At 42.5% G+C, this 19698-nt stretch overlaps 1 protein-coding gene across 1 annotated transcript in view; it reads left to right on the top strand.

Moving 5' to 3' along the window:
• CATSPERB (cation channel sperm associated auxiliary subunit beta) overlaps positions 1-18221 on the top strand; it is a 101612-nt gene extending 83391 nt beyond the window's left edge. Inside the window, exons 24-26 of the mRNA XM_073350352.1 lie at positions 7324-7424; positions 9803-9877; positions 18012-18221. Of these exons, the coding sequence (XP_073206453.1) occupies positions 7324-7424; positions 9803-9877; positions 18012-18221 (386 nt within the window). The remainder of the gene's footprint in view (positions 1-7323; positions 7425-9802; positions 9878-18011) is intronic.
• The last annotated feature ends 1477 nt before the right edge of the window (positions 18222-19698 follow it).

The raw sequence follows: 19698 nt of genomic DNA, 5'->3' as shown, positions 1-19698 counted from the left end.
AGGGAAGAGAGAGAAACAACGCTGGTCGCAGTTTGAGCAGTACCAGAAGGGACACCCTCAGACCACACCCTACTACCGGGAGCAACCCAAAGCGCCGACTACACCCCAAGAAAAACCCCAGACACCTTATCGTCTCACCACACCGTTCTCCAGCAACCCACCTTGCCCCAGTGACCAGTCAGCTGGGCAATGTTTTAAATGTAACGAGCCGGGGCATGTAAAGGCCAACTGCCCCAAGAACCCCAACAGATTACAGTTCATTACACCGGGGTCCCACCAAAGGTCCTCAGGCCCAGATGCCTCCCAGATACCCTCAGATCGGAGGGAAACTGTGAGTGTGGGAGGGAAGAAGGTTACAGCGTGAAAGGACACTGGAGCACAAATGTCAGCTATCCACGCTTCCTTAGAGGATCCCAATTTAATCGACCCAGAGGTCCTAGTGACTATTCAACTAGGTCTTCAAGTCAAACTCTTTTGACTTGTCTACGGCCAAGTTGCCGGTCCAGTACAAGGGCTGCTCAGGAACGTGGACTTTTGCAGTCTATGATTATCCCATCCCCATGCTGTTGGGGGAAGACTTGGACAATCATGTGAAGCTAGCCAAGAGGGTGGGAATGGTCACCCGCAGCCAGGCTAAGCAAGCTGTCACACCAAACTCTGTTCTGGAGAATTCTACCAGGACCCAGTCAGAGGTGATAGAACCGGACCCCATGCCAACATCTGCAACAGCAGTAGTGAATCCAGTCACAGAGACCCAGACAGAGCCAGTCCCAGAACTGGAACCGGCAGAACAACCAGAACCATTGCCAGCACTGAATCCAGTGCTTGCAACCCCAATACCAGAGGGCCCCACCAAACCTGCACTGGCAGCAGATAACCCTACACAAGAGGCTCAGCCGAAGCCTGAACCCTAACTTAGTGCACCAGCAGAGAGCGGTTCACAGTCAACGGAAACAGTCCCATCACCTGCATCGCTTCCAGAGGGACCAAGCCCAGGTTCACAATCCAATGAGGAACTGATGTCTCCAGCATCAAGGGAACAGTTCCAGACCGAACAGGAAGCAGATGAAAGCCTCCAGAGAGCTTGGACTGTGGCACGGAGCAACCCACCGCCTCTCAGCTCTTCTAATCGATCCAGGTTTGTTGTAGAAAAAGGACTTTTATACAAGGAAATTCTTTCTGGTGGACACCAGGAAGACTTGCATCCTCAGAGACAGTTGGTAGTTCCAACTAAGTACCAGATAAAGCTCTTAAGTTTAGCCCACGATCATCCTATGGCCATTCTGTGGCCATTCTGGGGTGAACAGAACCAAAGACTATTTGGGAAAGTGATTCCACTGAGAGGGAATGGGCAAGGATGTTTCTACCTACATTCAGTCTTTTGAGGTGTGCCAAAGAATGGGACAACCCGAAGACCAGGTCAAAGGCCCTCTCAAGCCACTCCCCATCATTGAGGTTCCATTTCAGTGAGTAGCTGTGGATATTCTGGGTCCTTTTCCGAAAAAGACCCCAAGAGGAAAGCAGTACATACTGACTTTCATGGATTTTGCCACCCAATGGCCGGAAGCAGTAGCTCTAAGCAACACCAGGGCTAAAAGTGTGTGCCAGGCACTGACAGACATTTTTGCCAGGGTAGGTTGGCCCTCCGACATCCTTACAGATGCAGGAACTAATTTCCTGGCAGGAACCATGGAAAGCCTTTGGGAAGCTCATGGGGTGAATTACTTGGTTGCCACCTCTTACCGCCATCAAACAAATGGCCTGGTAGAGAAGTTTAATGGAACTTTGGGGGCCATGATACTTAAATTCATAAATGAGCACTCCAATGATTGGGACCTAGTGTTGCAGCAGTTGCTCTTTGCCTACAGAGCTGTACCACATCCCGGTTTAGAGTTTTCACCATTTGAACTTGTATGTGGCCGTGAGGTTAAGGGGCCATTATAGTTGGTGAAGCAGCAATGGGAGGGGTTTACGCCTTCTCTAGGAAGTAACATTCTGGACTTTGTAACCAACCTACAAAACACCCTCCGAACCTCTTTAGCCATTGCTCCAGGCCCATAAAATGGAAGCGTTGTGAGAAGGGCCATTCATGGTCCAAGAGCACCTGGGAGCTGTTAATTATCTCATAGCATTCCCCACCTCCCACCGAAAGCCTAAGGTGTACCATATTAATTCTCTAAAGCTCTTTTATTCCAGAGAATTAAAGGTTTGTCAGTTTACAGCCCAGGGAGATGACGCTGAGTGGCCTGAAGGTGTCTACTATGAAGGGAAAAATGCTGGTGGCGTGGAAGAGGTGAACCTCTCCATGACCCTTGGGTGTAGGCAGCGACAGCAGATCAAGGAGCTGTGCACTCGCTACAAGCCAATGTTCTCAGCCACCCCAGGACTGACTGAATGGGCATACCACTCCATTGACACAGGTAATGCTCACCGAATTAGAGCCCAACCTTACCGGGTGTCTCCTCAAGCTAAAACTGCTATAGAACAGGAGGTCCAGGATATGCTACAGATGGGTGTAATCCGCCCCTCTGGCAGTGCTTGGGCATCTCCAGTGGTTCTAGTTCCCAAACCAGATTGGGAGATACATTTTTGTATGGACTACCATAAGCTTAAATGCTGTAACTCGCCCAGACAACTATCCAATGGCACGCACAGATGAACTATTGGAGAAACTGGGACGGGCCCTGTGCATCTCTACCTTGGACTTAACCAAGGGGTATTGGCAGGTACCGCTAGATGAATCTGCCAAGGAAACGTCAGCCTTCATCATACATGCTGGGCTGTATGAATTTAATGTGCTCCCTTTTGGGCTGCGGAATGCACCCGCCACCTTCCAAAAACTTGTAGATGGTCTCCTAGCAGGATTGGGAGAATATGCAGTCACCTACCTTGACAATGTGGCCATATTTTCGGATTCCTGGGCAGAACACCTGGAATAGCTACAAAAAGTCTTCAAGCGCATAAGGGAGGCAGGACTAATGTTAAGGCTAAGAAGTGTCAAATAGGCCTAAACAGAGTGACTTACCTTATAGAACCATAGAATATCAGGGTTGGAAGGGACAACAGGAGGTCATCTAATCCAACCCCCGCTCAGAGCAGGACCGATCCCCAATTAAATCATCCCAGCCAGGGCTTTATCAAGCCTGACCTTAAAAACTTCTAAGGAAGGAGATTCCACCACTTCCCTAGGTAACGCATTCCAGTGTTTCACCACCCTCCTAGTGAAAAAGTTTTTCCTAATATCCAACCTAAATCTCCCCCACTGCAACTTGAGACCATTACTCCTTGTTCTGTCATCTGCTACCACTGAGAACAGTCTAGAGCCATCCTCTTTGGAACCCCCTTTCAGGTAGTTGAAAGCAGCTATCAAATCCTACCTCATTCTTCTCTTCCGTAGACTAAACATCCCTAGTTCCGTCAGCCTCTCCTCATAAGTCATGTGTTCCAGTCCCCTAATTATTTTTGTTGCCCTCCGCTGGACTCTTTCCAATTTTTCCACATCCTTCTTGTAGTGTGGGGCCCAAAACTGGACACAGTACTCCAGATGAGGCCTCACCAGTGCCGAATAGGGGGGAACGATCACGTCCCTCGATCTGCTGGCAATGCCCCTACTTATACAGCCCAAAATGCCATTGGCCTTCTTGGCAACAAGGGCACACTGTTGACTCATATCCAGGTTCTCATCCACTGTAACCCCTAGGTCCTTTTCTGCAGAACTGCTGCCGAGCCATTCGGTCCCTAGTCTGTAGTGGTGCATTGGATTCTTCCGTCCTAAGTGCAGGACTCTGCACTTGTCCTTGTTGAACCTCATCAGATTTCTTTTGGCCCAATCCTACAATTTGTCTTGGTCCCTCTGTATCCTATCCCTATCCTCCAGCGTATCTACTTCTCCTCCCAGTTTAGTGTCATCTGCAAACTTGCTGAGGATGCAATCCACACCATCCTCCAGATCATTTATGAAGATATTGAACAAAACCGGCCCCAGGACCGACCCTTGGGGCACTCCACTTGATACCGGCTGCCAACTAGACATGGAGCCATTGATCACTACCCATTGAGCCTGACAATCTAGCCAGCGTTCTCTCCACCTTATAGTCCATTCATCCAGCCCATACTTCTTTAACTTGCTGGCAAGAATACTGTGGGAGACAGTGTCAAAAGCTTTGCTGAAGTCAAGGAACAACACGTCTACTGCTTTCCCTTCATCCACAGAGCCCATTATCTCGTCATAGAAGGCAATTAGATTAGTCAGGCATGACCTGCCCTTGGTGAATCCATGCTGACTGTTCCTGATCACTTTCCTCTCCTCTAAGTGCTTCAGAATTGATTCCTTGAGGACCTGCTCCATGATTTTCCCAGGGACTGAGGTGAGGCTGACTGGCCTGTAGTTCCCAGGATCCTCCTCCTTCCCTTTTTAAAAGATGGGCACTAGGTGTGTCAAGGAACTATCAACCCCATACAGGCCAAAGTGGATGCTATCCAAAAGTGGCCTGTCCCAAAGTCAAAGAAACAGGTCCAATCCTCCTTAGGCTTGGCCGGATATTACAGGCGATTTGTACCACAATACAGACAAATCGCTGCCCCACTGACAGACCTAACCAAAAAGAAACAGCCAAATGCAGTTGAGTGGACTGAAGAGTGTCAGAAGGCCTTTAACCAGCTTAAAGCGAAACTCATATCTGACCCTGTGCTAAGGGCCCCAGACTTTGACAAACCTTTCCTAGTAACCACAGATGCGTCCGAGCGTGGTGTGGAAGCAGTCTTAATGCAGGAAGGACTAAATCAAGAATTCCATCCTGTCATGTTTCTCAGCAAGAAGCTGTCTGAGAGGGAAAGCCACTGGTCAATCAGTGAAAAGGAATGTTGCACCATTGTCTACGCTCTGGAAAAGCTACACCAATACATTTGGGAACGGCGTTTCCACCTGCAAACCGACCATGCTTCGCTACAGTGGCTTCATGCCGCCAAGGGAAATAACAAAAAACTTCTTTGGTGGAGTTTAGCTCTCCAAGATGTTGATTTCGACACACAACACATTTCAGGAGCTTCTAACAAAGTGGCTGATGCACTCTCCCATGAAAGCTTCCCAGAATCAACTGGCTAAAATCATCCTTGAGATGTGGGAAAATATTGTTAGTCTTTATACAAGTTGTAGTATATTTGGAGATGTGTCTTATTAACTCTGTTTTCTCCTAGAGCTCCAGGAAGAAATCACAGCCAGTGTTTCACCCTATCTGTGATTTGCAGGGCGTGTCATAAATATAAAGGGAAGGGTAACCACTTTTCTGTATACAGTGCTATACAATCCCTCCTGGCCAGAGGCAAAATCCTTTCACCTGTAAAGGGTTAAGAAGCTAAGGTAACCTCGCTGGCACCTGACCCAAAATGACCAATGAGGGGACAAGATACTTTCAAGTCTGGAGGTGGGCGGGGGGGAAGGCTTTTGTCTGTCTGTGTGATACCTTTGCTGGGAACAGACCAAGGATGCAAGCCCTTCAACTCCTGTAAAGTTAGTAAGTAATCTAGCTAGAAAATGCGTTAGGTTTTCTTTGTTTTGGCTTGTAAATTCGCTGTGCTGGAGGGAATGTGTATTCCTGTTTTTGTGTTTTTGTAACTTAAGGTTTTGCCTAGAGGGATTCTCTATGTTCTGAATCTGACTGCCTGTGAGATTATCTTCCATTCTAATCTTACAGAGTGTTTCTTTTATCTTAGTTTTGTTCTTCTAATAAAGTTCTGTTTTTTAAGAATCTGGTTGGGTTTTTAGGGTCTTAAAAATCCAAGGCTGGTTTATGCTCATCTTGTTTATTCTCAAGCCTCCCCAGGAAAGGGGGTGTAAGGGTTTGGGGGGATATTTTGGGGGAAGACTTCTGCAAGTGGTCTCTTCCCGGATTCTTTGTTAAATCGCTTGGTGGTGGCAGCGTACCAGGTTTTAACCTAAGCTGGTTCCCAAGGCAAGAAAGAAATCTGTGCCTTGGGGAAGTTTTAACCTAAGCTGGTAAGAATAAACTTAGGGGGTCTTTCATGCAGGTCCCCACATCTGTACCCTAGAGTTCAGAGTGGGGAGGGAACCTTGACAATAACCCTCTAGTTTGAAGTTGTCATCTGTAGCAACTGTCAGAGTTTCAGGATAACTGCACCTGTATTTCCGCTCCATGGTCCCTCAAGAGCACTCAAGATTTCAGGCTCCCAGCCATCACGTCTCTGAGGTGGAGACTGGTGCCTCTTTCTCCCTCCTGACAAAGGGTTTTAAGGCTGCACAGCCCATGCCATCCACTATGAAATCCCCAGCAGGCCAGGTCACCTAATGGCCAGCATTGTCCAAGGACAATGTTTTTACCAGTGACCACACAGCTCTTCCAAAGCAAAGTACATTTATTCTTAGCCAAAAGTATCACAGACAAAACATATACAGAATCAGTGAACAGATTTAAACATGCACTGAACGTTCCAGGAATCAACTAGCAATTTTATGGGGCCCTAGTAAACCAAAGTCTTTCCAACTTTTCAGCAAGGGCTGGGGTCCTCTCTAGGACCCAAGGTCCTGACCATTTCTTGAATTAAATGCAAGAGAGACACACAAGTCTTTTTAAACTCAGCCCTAAACCAGTATATGCAAACCACCCCATTAGAGAGTACTCCTCTGGAGCTGTTTACAATCTGTGGGACTATTGTGATCTCACACACACACCTGTTCTGAGTTCCTAGAGGAACTCTGATAATCTTGCCCCATGGAGTTGCATATAATCTTTGGCCTACAATGATACATAAACATTTGTAAACTTAATACAATATGGTCCCCAAAGATATTGCATGCAGTTGCACTATCTGCCACAGCAACCTTAAAGTATGTTCCTTTATTTTGCTTTTTGTACTATTATATAATTGGAGTCCCCAGTCTGTATGTTTTTGTGGATACAGGGAAATTTTTCAAGAAAAGGGAGAATTTTTATTTTTTTTTTTTTTAGCAAGGAGGCTAAAAATTGTGCTGATTATCCTTTCTCTGTGATGCTCAGAAACTCAAGGATAGGTGAGTGATCAAAACTACATAAAGGTTGGATCCTACAAGATTCTGAGAACCTCTCACAGTATTGAGTGCCCCAGGTCCCATTCTTTAATGGAAGGTCATGGTACTTAGCATCTCACAGGAAGCTCTCACCATCTCACAAAGGGTAGGCCTTTAGACTAAATGGGGTAAAACACTCCTCTTCCCTTGTCAGTCTGTTAGTCACAGAACCTATATTACCAACTACCTGTAATATAGAAAATGGAATTATTTAAAAATGTGGGGGAAAGAAAAAATTGACTTACTCTACTGTTTTACAGGTACCAATGAAACACCAAGCATGTTAAAAATGAGAGCATATTTAGCTGATAAACTCAACAATACACTGTATAATCCAGAAGCCCTAGCCCTAAACATATATGTAAGTGGTTTTGCTTTTGTTTTTTGCGGGTTTTTTTCAGATAAAAATAAATATTTTGGACAAAAATGGGCATGAATCAAAACTACATATCCAAACACCATTCAACTCTGAGGAAGTTCTCATCTGAATCCAAACTTCCTTTCTGTATAAAACCCAGATCCAAGCACACCAGTTCATAGATCAGACCCATCTGTAGTTTGGATCAACTGTCTTTTATACCTTATGAACATACCATATGTAGCCTTTAAAGGTGCTGATCCTTTAGATAGTAGAGAAAGTATTTGGTGGTAAAAAGAAAAGGAGTACTTGTGGCACCTTAGAGACTAACCAATTTATTTGGTGGTAGTTTCACATATGATCCTTTTGACTGTTACTTTATATGTCTTGTTCAAGATCTTACCATCACTTACTTAACCAGCCTGTTGTATATGCAGTCACCAATATGTTCCTTTGGAAAAAATACTGATTACCAAATAAGGGCATATTTGATCTATCAATCTAATCTATTTTATCTATCTTATCTAATCTATCCATAGATTATTTTCTAAGCAGTTTTAGTAAGCCTCTAAATTGCTCCTGGTATACAAAATTCTGGGTATAGTCTTTAGAAGCCACTTTGGAATATTTTGCCTAAACTTTTAAATATCAAAACTGCATATTAGAGCTGAGCAAAATCTGGAATTTCAGTTCCATCCCATAAGAAATTTTGGGGGAAGTTCTATGACTTGTATTATGCAGGAGGTCAAACTAAATGATCACAGCAGTCCCTTCTGGCCTTAAAATTTTGAAAACATTTGTTTTAATCCTAAAATAGGCTGAAACGTTGATATTTCTATATTTTTTGCTGAATGGAAATTCTGAAAATTTTCACCGCAGAAATATCAAAATGTTTCATTTCAACGTTTTTCATTTTTGATAGAATCAAAACATTTGACATTTCTGAAATCTAAATGTTTCATCTGGTTTTGCTGAAATGACCCAAAAGCTTCTTTCAAGTCAGATCAACATTAAATTCATTTCCCTAGCTCAGTGAGCTGGATCCACATTGCATTGTGGGAGATGTAGTCTTCCAGGGAACCCAGCCTACAACTCCCATAAGGCCAAGTGCTAGGGAAATGCAGTTTAAATATTTTATTAACTGATCTGAAGTGAAACATTTTGGTCAGTTCAGTAAACAAAATATTCTAAATCTGGTTAAATTGACTCCAAAAAATGTCATTTCATTTTTTTCTATGTAAAATCAAAATATTGGCATAATATTTTATTTTTGTTTTCAGTTGAAAAATCATTCTGATGGAAAATTCTCAAACCACTCTCCTGCCTAGTACTCTAGCAGCCCTTTCTTCCAAAATGCTCTTTAAAATAATTTTATTAAAATATGGTAGCATTTTATTAAAAATATGCTTTGCGTATTTTAGCTTTTTTGCTTTCTTCTAAAGTTTTTAATCAAAATATTAAAATAAACAATATTAAGCACTGCTTAAAAATTAAATTTTGAAAGATTTTGGTGTGTTTGGGAGAGTCCTACGCTTTTCTTCTGTATTAAAGATTATGGGCCAAATTCAGCATGGGTGTAACTCCAATGAACTTATGGCCATTTATACCAGGGCTAAATTTAGCACTTGGTTTTTCATTTAACTTCTTTCAGAAGTTAGAAACGAACATTGGCGTCTCCTAGTGAAGTATTCAGGAGACCAGTTATGGCCTCATTTCCGAGTAAATCCACTTAGAGATGCCACTTTCTGAGAGCAATCTGCTCTGCATGTTTTGGAGCAGCAGAACCTATGTCCTCTGCACCTTCAAAATGTAAAAAACACTCTAATTTGTCCTAGTATGCTAATGAGATTTGGAAATACCCAGTCTTTTGATTTCCACATCAGCTATTCTGAAGTGGAATTGGAAGTAGGCAAGAGTATTCTGTTCCCTTTGCCCCCATGCTGTCCTGCTGCTGAGTCTTCTCTGATAAGGAGGGAAATGAAGATGACCCTCTGGATTTTAGGAGCAACCTATGGAGAAAGCATGCAGTTTGCAGTGGCGCTCCTCATGGTCTGCTCCCCAGTTCTTGTCAATTTAAGGTTGATGCACACCACAATCAAGAAATCACACACTTAGAGGAAGATTGTTGGCCCCCAATGGCCCCAATTTAATCCCCTGCCTTACTTGATCTGCAAGCAAGATAGGTTTGTCCCTCACTAGTTGCTCTTACTTTTGCCAACTTTGCATGCAAAACTGCAAAAGAGTTTCAAGGAACCAGCTGAAAATGCTTTCTGTACATGTTTCTGCTCAACAGGGCCTTCAATATGTATTTTCTTTAATGAAACAAATTTTGTTCTTAAAACAAAAATTCCATCAATGCTGCTATTGTTTTGTTTTCACAGGGGTCTGAGCTTTTTCATTTCAGGGTAGCAACTATTCCTGGAGTCTCCTTTTGTAATCTACTTGATGAATTTCAGGTACAGTAAATAGCCCATAATTTCAACAGATGTCACTTTAAAAAAAATGATCACAGCATTTCAAATGAAAGACAAGAGCTATCACAAAAGGTGTACTTGCTAAACTTGGATTTACACATTTTGTAGAACAGGGATACTGCCCCCACATTCTGCCATTCACACAATGGTCTTCCTCAGATGTGTCCCAGAGTCCAAAATTTCCACAGCATTTTGTGGAAGTTGCTGGGCCTTGCAGCTCTCCAAAGGAGATATATAGGAATTGTACGATGGCAGCTGAGGGATGACCAGATTCCAAGTGACTGAGCAAATTAACAGGAAGTAGATATTGGCAAAAAAAGTGAGTTTTAGCTTCCTGATATAGCTGGCCATTCCACTTTTGGTGGTCCTAAGCCAGAGGAAGAAAGCAGATATTGAATGGGAACACTGTCCCATCCATACTAAGTCACTACTTCTCTGCAACAGGTCTGAGACTCCTGCCACTCTGTCCTGGCTTCCTGATCAGTATGGTGCCTGGCCTATCCATTCCCAGAATTCACACTTCAAAAGGGATTACAAAAGACATGGAAAGTTAATGAATGCAAATTAAAACAATCTCCAGTCCCCTTCCTGTAACCTTTGGGTGGGCTAGAGTTCACTTCATTGCCGTTCTCCAATGCCTAAAAACCCCAACTCCCATAGAAAAGTAGCTACAGACCCAGAGTTCAGTCTCTAAGGATTTTCAGCAAGGATTGCAAAGGGTGAATCTCCCCACATTCAAGTCCCAAAAGGAACTAAAGAAATGAATTTAATTAAATAACTTTATAAAATCTTATGATAAAGAAACAAATAATCTCAATTTTACAGCATAACATGGCTATTTTATAATCCGCAGACATTATCTTCACAGTTATACATAAACATAAATAAAGAAAACAAATTAAGATTGGAACAGTTCAGTCCCCAAAAGGTTAGGTTTAGTTCATCTAAGTCTCAGTTAGTCTTTAATCACCAAATCTACACGTCCCTCCACTTGCTTCTAGGAATATTCAGTTGGAATCTATGCAGACTTTTCTTCTGCTGAAAGCACTGTTAACTAGTCAGCTAACTGATTAACCAATCACTCAGTTAAGTGTATAGATTTAAAGAAAACCCTGTTAAAAGAAAATACAAAACTGAGAATAGCAAAATATAAATGACACTTTCCCCATTACTACATTTAAAGAAAAGTTGGTGAATCAGACTAGTTGAGACAATTTAACTAGAACAGTTTGGCTAAAATCAAAACAACATTCAAAGCATACAACTAAAATAGAAGTTATTTTTCCCTCCCAATTTCCTATAATTAATTTGCTATAATTAACATTGCCCATGCTTCCCTGTTAGAGGGTTAACAATATCACTAACCTGCTACAACAGCCTGCTTTCTATTCCTGGGCTCCGCTTCTCTTAACTCACACAGGGGACATGTCCCTTTGTAAAGCAGCTGCCCTGACTGCTTGCCCTCATGGAGTCTGACCCCAGCAACAGAGAACCTGTTGGAGCATACCCAAAACTTCCACACCCAAATCCAGAAGCTTCTGGATGTGGAGTGCTAAATCTGCCTAGCAACAATGACCCAGACACAACTCACTCCTACTTCCCGCAATGGGTCTTTTAAAGAGATATCTCCCTATTAGACACAGGGGTTACATTCCCACTTGCAGATGCCCACATCTGCAGAGAGCCCTCCAAGTGGAATTCTATTGCTGAGGCAGCTGATATCAAAGCACTTTAAGAAAAGGTCAATATCATTATCCCCATCTTACAGAGGGGCAACAGTAGCACCTAGAGGCCCAAATCAGGATCAAGGCTCCATTATGCTGAGTGATATACAAATCTATTCAATAGATACATAATCCCTGCTCCACAGTCAAAGAAGACAAGTGATATATTAAGGGAGGGGAGAGAAGGTGTATATAAGAGACTTGGTGAAATAATACACATGAATATTTGGTATAGAAGGGTACAGCTTACTCAGGAAGAACAGGCAGGGGAAAAAGGAAGAAGGTGTTACCTTGTCTATCAAAGATATATACACTCAGACTGAGTTTGAGATGGAAATAGGAGATGGACTTGTTGAAAGTCCCTAGGTAAAAGAGGTTAAAAAAAACAAGGGTGATGTCATGGTAGGGGGTCCACTATAGACTACTTATTCAAGAAAAAGAGGTGGATGAGACTTTTTTTAAACAATTAACAAAATCATTCAAAGCACAGGACTTGGTGGTGATGGAGGATTTCAATTTCACAGACATCTGTTTGGGAAAATAATACAGCAGGGCACAGATTATCCAACAAGTTCTTGGAATACACTGGAGACAATTTTTCATTTCAGAAGGTGGAGAAAGCAACTAGGGGAGAGGCTGTTATAGATTTGATTTTGACAAATAGGGAGGAACTGGCTGAGAATTTGAAAGTGGAAGGCAGCTTGGGTGAAAGTGATCATGAATTGGTACAGTTCATGATTCTAAGGAATGGTAGGAGGGAAAACACCACAATAAAGGTAGACTTTAGCAAACTCAGAGAGTTGGTAGATAAGATCCTATGGGAAGCAAATCTAAGGAGAAAAACAGTTTGAGAGAGTTGATGCTTTTTCAAGGAGACATTATTAAGGGCACAAGAGTAAACTATCCCACTGTGCAGCAAAGATAGGAAGTATGGAAAGAGACCATCCTGGCTCTCCTAGCAGATCTTTAATTGTTTGAAACTCAAAAAAGAGTCCTACAAAAAGTGGAAACTAGGTCAAATTACAAAGGATGAATATGAACACAGAACACAAGCAAAATTTTAAAAGGCCAAGGCACCAAATGAGATTAAACTAGCTAGAGACGTATAGGGCAACAAGTTTCAGAGTAACAGCCGTGTTAGTCTGTATTCGCAAAAAAAAAGAGTACTTGTGGCACCTTAGAGACTAACCAATTTATGTGAGCATAAGCTTTCGTGAGCTACAGCTCACTTCATCGGATGCATACTGTGGAAACTGCAGAAGACATTATATACACAGAGACCTATATATATATATAGTCTTCTGCAGTTTCCACAGTATGCATCCGATGAAGTGAGCTGTAGCTCACAAAAGCTTATGCTCAAATAAATTGGTTAGTCTCTAAGGTGCCACAAGTACTCTTTTTTTTTTATAGGGCAACAAGAAAACATTCTGTAAATATATTAGAAGCAAGAGGAAGACCAAGGACAGGATAGGCCTGTTATTCAATGAGTAGGGACAGACAATAACAGAAAATGCGGAAATAGCAGAAGTGCTAAATGACTTCTTTGTTTGTTTTCACCCAAAAAGATAGTAACAATTGGACATCTAACATAGTGAACATCAGTGAAAATGAGGTAGGATCTGAGGCTAAACTAGGGAAAGAACAAGTTAAAAATTACTTAGCTCTGGTCTACGCTCGGCGGGGGGTTTGGGGGGGGAATTGATCTAAGTTACGCAACTTCAGCTACGTGAATAACGGAGCTGAAGTCAACGTACTTGGATCAACTTACCATGGTGTCTCCACCGCGGTGAGTCGACCGCTGCCGCTCCCCCATCAACTTTGCCTGCACCTCTCACGGTGCTGGAGTACAGGAGTCAACGGGAGAGCACTCAGGGGTCGATCTATCACGTCTAGACTAGACATGATAAATCGATCCCTGCTGGATCGATCGCTACCCGCCGATCCAGCGGGTAGTGAAGACATACCCCAAGACAAGCTAGATGTCTTAAACTAGGGCCTGATGAAATACATCTTGGCATGCTCAAAGAGCTAACTGAGGAGATATCTGAGCCATTAGCAATTACCTTTGAAAACTCATGTAAGATGAGAGAGATTCCAGAGGACTGAAAGAAGGCAAATATAGTGCCAGGCTATTAAAGGGGGAATAAGGACAACCCAGAGAATTACAGACCAGTCAGCTTAACTTCAGTACCTGGAAAGATAATGGAGCAAATAATCGAGCAATCAATTTGAAAACACCTAGAAAATAATGAGGTGATAAGGAACAGTCAGAATGGATTTGTCAAGAACAAATCATGTCAAACCAACCCAATAGCTTTCTTTGACAGAGTAACAAGCCTTGTGAATGGGGGGAAAGCAGTAGATGTGGTATATCTTGATTTTAGTAAGGCTTTTGATACTGTCTCGCATGACCTTCTCATAAACAAACTAGGAAAATGCAATCTAGATGGAGCTACTATAAAGTGGGTGCATAACTAGTAGGACAACCATTCCCAGAGAGTAGTTATCAGTGGTTCACAGTCAAGCTGGAAGCCCATGTCAAGTGGGGTCCCACTGGGTCCAGTTCTGTTCAATATCTTCATCAATGATTTAGATAATGGCATTGAGAGTACACTTGTAAAGTTTGTGAATGACACCAAGCTGGGAGGGGTTGCAAGTGCTTTGGAGGATAGGATTAAAATTCAAAATGGTCTGGAGAAACTGGAGAAATGGTCTGAAGTAAATAGGATGAAAGTCAATAAGGACAAATGCAAAGTACTCCATTTAGGAAGGAAGAATCAGTTGCACACACACAAAATGGGAAATGACTAGCTAGGAAAGGAATCTGGGGTTATAGTGGATCACAAGCTAAAGATGAGTCAACAGTGCAACACTGTTGTAAAAAAAGCAAACTTCATTCTGGGATGTATTAGCAGGAATGTTGTAAACAAGACACAAGAAGTAATTCTTCTGCTCTTCTCCATGCTGATAAGGCCTCAACTGGAGTATTGTGTCCAGTTCTGGGTGCCACATTTCAGGAAAGATGTGGACAAATTGGAGAAAGTCCAGAGGAGAGAGAAAAATGATTAAAGATCTAGAAAACATGACCTATGCAGAAAGATTGACAAAAATTGGTTTGTTTAGTCTGGAAAAGGGAAGACTGAGGGGGACATGATAAACTTTTATGTACTTGAAAACTGTTAGAAGGAAGGTGAAAAATTGTTCTAGTTAATCTCTGAGGATAGAACAAGAAGTAATAGGCTTAAATTGCAGCAAGGGCGGTTTAGGTTAGACATTATGAAAATCTTCCTAACTGTCAGGGTAGTTAAGCAGTGGAACAAATTGCCAAGGGAGGTTGTGGAACCTCCATCACTGGAGGTTTGTAAGAACAGGTTAGACAAACACCCATCAGGAATTGTTTAGTTATTACTTAGTCCTGGCTTGAGGGCAGGGCACTGGACTAGATGACCTCTTGAGGTCTCTTCCAGTCCTACATTTCTATGATTCTGCAACTTCTACATAATTGTTTTTATTTACAAAAGTACATTCCCCCACATCCCCACTCCATCGTCTGACTGTGCTTCCCCGAGCTTTGAACCTAGCTGTTCTATGCTGGAATATTTGTTGTAGGTGTTGTGACAGGGATGGGTCTAGGAGAGAGATTTGTAAGAAGGGATGAGGAGTGGCTTTATGAATTAGCTCAGGAAGAGCATTCCCTGTTTAAAGAACAAAATGGAAGAAGGTGTATAGAAATCTGTCTGACAAGCTGAATGAGACATTGAAGCTGGCATCACTGGAAGAGGCAGAGAGTAATGCAATCAGAGACCAGAGCAGATAGGTAGGGAGAGGGAGATCCATAACTGGTCTTGAAAGGAAGAACAGGAAACTTGAACTTGATTCAGTGGCTACGTGAGCATAGGTTCTGGAACTAGGAGTGCTGGGGGTGCTGCTGCACCCCCTGGTTTGAAGTGCTTTCCATCATATACAGGGTTTACAGTTTGGTTCAATGGCTCTCAGCACCCGCACTATACAAATTGTTCCAGCACCCCTGTAAGTGAGGGCCCCATGGTAGGAAGGATCCAAAGAAGGGATGATGATGTGGTCAAAACAGTGGCCAAGGAAGATGGACATTAGCAGTTGCTTTTTGTACAGACTGGGGAGAGGTGGGGGCTGATTTGAGTATGAGGGAGGCCAGAGAAAAAGAGATTGCAGTAATGAACATGGAAGATGCTGAGAGCATTAGCGCAGAAAGAAATATTCAGATTTTGGAAATGTGATGGAGGCAGAAGTGGCAGGGTTTGGACATAGCTTTGATGTGCGGGTTAAGAGAAATGAAAGAATCAAAGATGACCAGGTTGGTGAGCAATGAGGAGGCTGGTGGTGGTGGTGACAGTCAGGAAGAAAGGGCAAAGCAGAGAGGGTTTCAGATCATGAGTACAATCTGTTGCTATGTTCCTAACGCAGTTCAGTTCATGGCACTGCTTGATTAAGAACTAAGTTTTTAGGGCAATTTTGCAGGTCTTCCAATGCAGATGGTTAGAGAAATGAAGCAATTTCAGGGATGGAATACCCAGAAAGATGGTTTTATTTACTAACCATAAATTTGTGCTTGGATATTATGGTCATGAGTGTGTTAGAAATTCTTACGTGGGCAGATTAGATAGCAACAGCTTTTATATCATTAAGAATTAAAGTTCGGATTTGATAGGCATCAATGACGTGTTGGAAAAATAGGTATGTTTTTTACAGTAAGATAGGTAACACATTGTAAAGTCCTAGTAGAGTCATGTCAAAATGTAATTTTACCTCTGTGTAGCTGGTCAAGATGAACCATAAGCTAAGCAGAATTTCTAAGAGGAAGCTGATGATGAAAGAAGAGATAATGTAATATTTAGCCAAGGAAACCATTTTTATGAGAGATGAGTGTAAAGAAATATACTTGTTTAAGAGAGACTTTCACAACTTCAAAGGTCTTAACAAACATTAACTAACTAGTAAAAGGATGAAAGCATGGAGTTTTATGTAAAAGGATTGCTGTGTTTTTTTTTAAAGTGTGGACTCTTATTTCACTGAAGCAATTGCTAGAATATATTTACAGCCATAGCCATGGCAAATTACATTCAATAAAGCCGTGCTTTTCAAACTTTTTTTTCTGGCGACCTAGTTGAAGAAAATTGTTGATGCCCATGACCCAGTGGAGCTGGGGCAGAGGGGTTTGGGGTGTGGGAGGGGCTCAGAGCTGGGGCAGAGGGTTGGGGTGTGGGAGGGGGTCAGGTATCTGGGCTGGAGGTGCAGGCTCTGGGGTGGGGCCAGGGATGAGGGGTTTGGGGTGAAGGAAGGGGATCCAGGTTTGGGGGGGCTCAGGACTGGAGATTGGGGGGTGGGCTTACCTCGGATGGCTCCTGATCAGCAGTGCAGCAAGGGTGCTAAGGCAGGCTTCCTGCCTGTCCTAGTACTGCGGACTGCACTGCACCCTGGAAGCAGCTGGCAGCAGGTCCGGCTCCTAGGTGGAGGACCACAAGTGGCTCCAAGCAGCTCTTGCCTGCAGGCACTGCCTTCACCCAGCTCCCATTGACCGGGAATCAGCCAATGGGAGTGCGGAGTTGGTGCTTGGGGTGGGGGCAACAAGTGGAGCCCCATGCACCCCACCCCCGCCTAGGAGCCAGATCTGCTGCTGACCGCTTCCAGGGCATAGCGCGGTGTCAGAACACATAGAAACTAGCCTGCCTTAGCTGGGCAGCACCGCTGACAGGACTTTTAACGGCCAGGTTAGCGGTGCTGACCAGAGCCACCCCAACCCAGTGCCTTACATTCCATGACCCAGTACTGGGTCGTGACCCACAGTTTGAAAACCACTGCATTAAAGGACTTAATGGTCCTTATAATAATATCTAAAATCAGTGTTCTCTGTAGGAGAAAAGTATTTCCTTTTATATTGTACAAAAGACTGTCCTGAGCATAACAAATGCAAAATAATGCTTCACGAAAGATTATAGTCTAGAGTATACTAACCAAACTCATCCCTGGTATAACTTCTTTTGTGGGGTCATGTCAGGAATGAATCAGACCCAGGATAGGTTACATCAAAGTAAGAAGGCATGTGCATAATCTGAAGTTAGACCACTTTTATATAGTCCAAAATATTATATCTGAACTCTTTAGTTTGTCTAATTTAATCCCCAACATTGGTCCCATTGAAGCAATGGCAAAACTTCTGCTGATTTCAATGGAGCAGAACTGGGTCCTATGATTGTCAGCTCCCGGGGAACAGAATCTCCCTTTTCTTTCTCTTTGTTGAGGACGCTAACACTATTAACAAATAATAAATAGGAAGTGTTAAAACTTTGTGTTAGTATTTTAATTGTTAGACTAAGACAATGTAAGGATATGTTAAATGTTTTCTGTTGCAGATTTATGTTGATGATGCTCCTCTGGCCTTCCCAGGACGATATCTTGTTAGCACAGTAACAGCTGTATTAGTAGGAGGCATCATCTTTGTTGCATTTATAATGCAAATGTATGAAATAAACATATGGAACAAAGTGAAAAGTAAACTGAGGAAAAAGAACAAAGTATCGGGGTCTGAAACCTCAGCAACTGTTACTTCTACTTCTTCCTAGGTTGGACAACCACACTTCTAAATGAAATACAAGGTGACACCCAAGAGCAAGTTATTCCATCCCCCTTTATTAAACCTATCTCTTACCTACATTTCCCAAAGACGTATGTTGAAAGTAATTTCCTATTTAATATTGTTATGTTATATATCTTCCTTCATTGATATTTTTGCATCTGTAATTTTTCCATCAGAATTTGATTTCTTTGTAAATGTATGTATTGAAATCTACAGGAAAATATATTCATTTACAAATTATTTTATTAGGAAACTGTTTTCAGATGTTGTAAAGAACTTTGTTTGTTTGTAATAAGGAACTACTTAACATAAGTAAGAGTGCCAATACAGTAAAAGTGTGTAACAACACTAACACTTTGTTAAGAAGAGAGCTGGTAAGCCTTGGCTAGGCAGCGTTGCAAGCGTCGTTCCGTTTATTCGCCTCAGTGAGATAAAAATAAAAAGAGACCAGTACACTACAATATTGACCTCCCGTGGTTCGGCAAATTCTCTGGTTTGGCACCAGTCAGGTCCCGAGGGTACCGGACTAGAGAGGTTCAACCTGTATAAATTACTCAAACTTGTTGTATTTGACTATTAAAGGGCGGCCACAAGAACAGACTTGGATCATTAGTGGTCTTCCATCCAGTGGCTGGATGTGCTTGCTGTGTGCATGCCCTGCATGTAGCTGCAGCTTGCAGCACAATCCTCTCTGCGCTATCCAAGTCTCAAGGTTTTGTTAGTCTTTATTGTTATGAGCACTAAACACACTCTCAACTCTTAAAGCTGAAAAAATAAAACCTGTAGTGAGAGACTAACTACCAGTAGTGGGTGAATAAAGGTTCCGTCAAGATTCATAGTTAAAATTCATTCTTCTTGAGAATCCTCACAAGTTTCTGGCATTTTGTTACTTTTACCTATTCAATAAAGTCTATTAGGTGGTTCACCTCTTTCTCCTCAGGGAGTTGACCACTTTCACTTTAAATCTTGAGCCTTGGAGCTTGAATATACTTTAGAGTGCAATATAAAATTTAGGTGTTTGAGTTTTAAAGTGGATTTATGGAGCCCAGTAGAAAAGATGGATCCAACAACATAATTTTAAAAATAGGGAGAGAGAAAGAAGGCTGGGATTAGAACTCGGGAATTTTTTACAAAACATTTTTCATAGGAAAATCCAATTTGTCAACACAAAAACTTTTTGGTTGAAACATATTGATTTCAACAAAGCATTTGTCTAGGATAGAATTTCAAGCGAGAGAGGCATGCACACACCCCACCTCCATAATATCCAATTGTTCAGTGATTAGGACACTCAGCTGGGTTGTGGGAGATCTAGGTTAATTCAGAGCAGAGACTTGGACTGGGATCTCCTACACATCTGTTGAATATCCTGATCACTGGGTTATAGAGACAATGTTCTCCCTTGCATGAATGCTCTCTCCCCTTCTCTCTGCCCCTCCCCCCTTAATATTATTAATACAAAG

This window comes from Lepidochelys kempii, chromosome 6 (genome assembly GCF_965140265.1).
Source record: "Lepidochelys kempii isolate rLepKem1 chromosome 6, rLepKem1.hap2, whole genome shotgun sequence".
Lineage (NCBI taxonomy): Eukaryota > Metazoa > Chordata > Testudines > Cheloniidae > Lepidochelys > Lepidochelys kempii.
The sequence above is the reverse complement of the archived record's forward strand: the minus strand, read 5'-3'. Positions and strand labels throughout refer to the sequence as shown.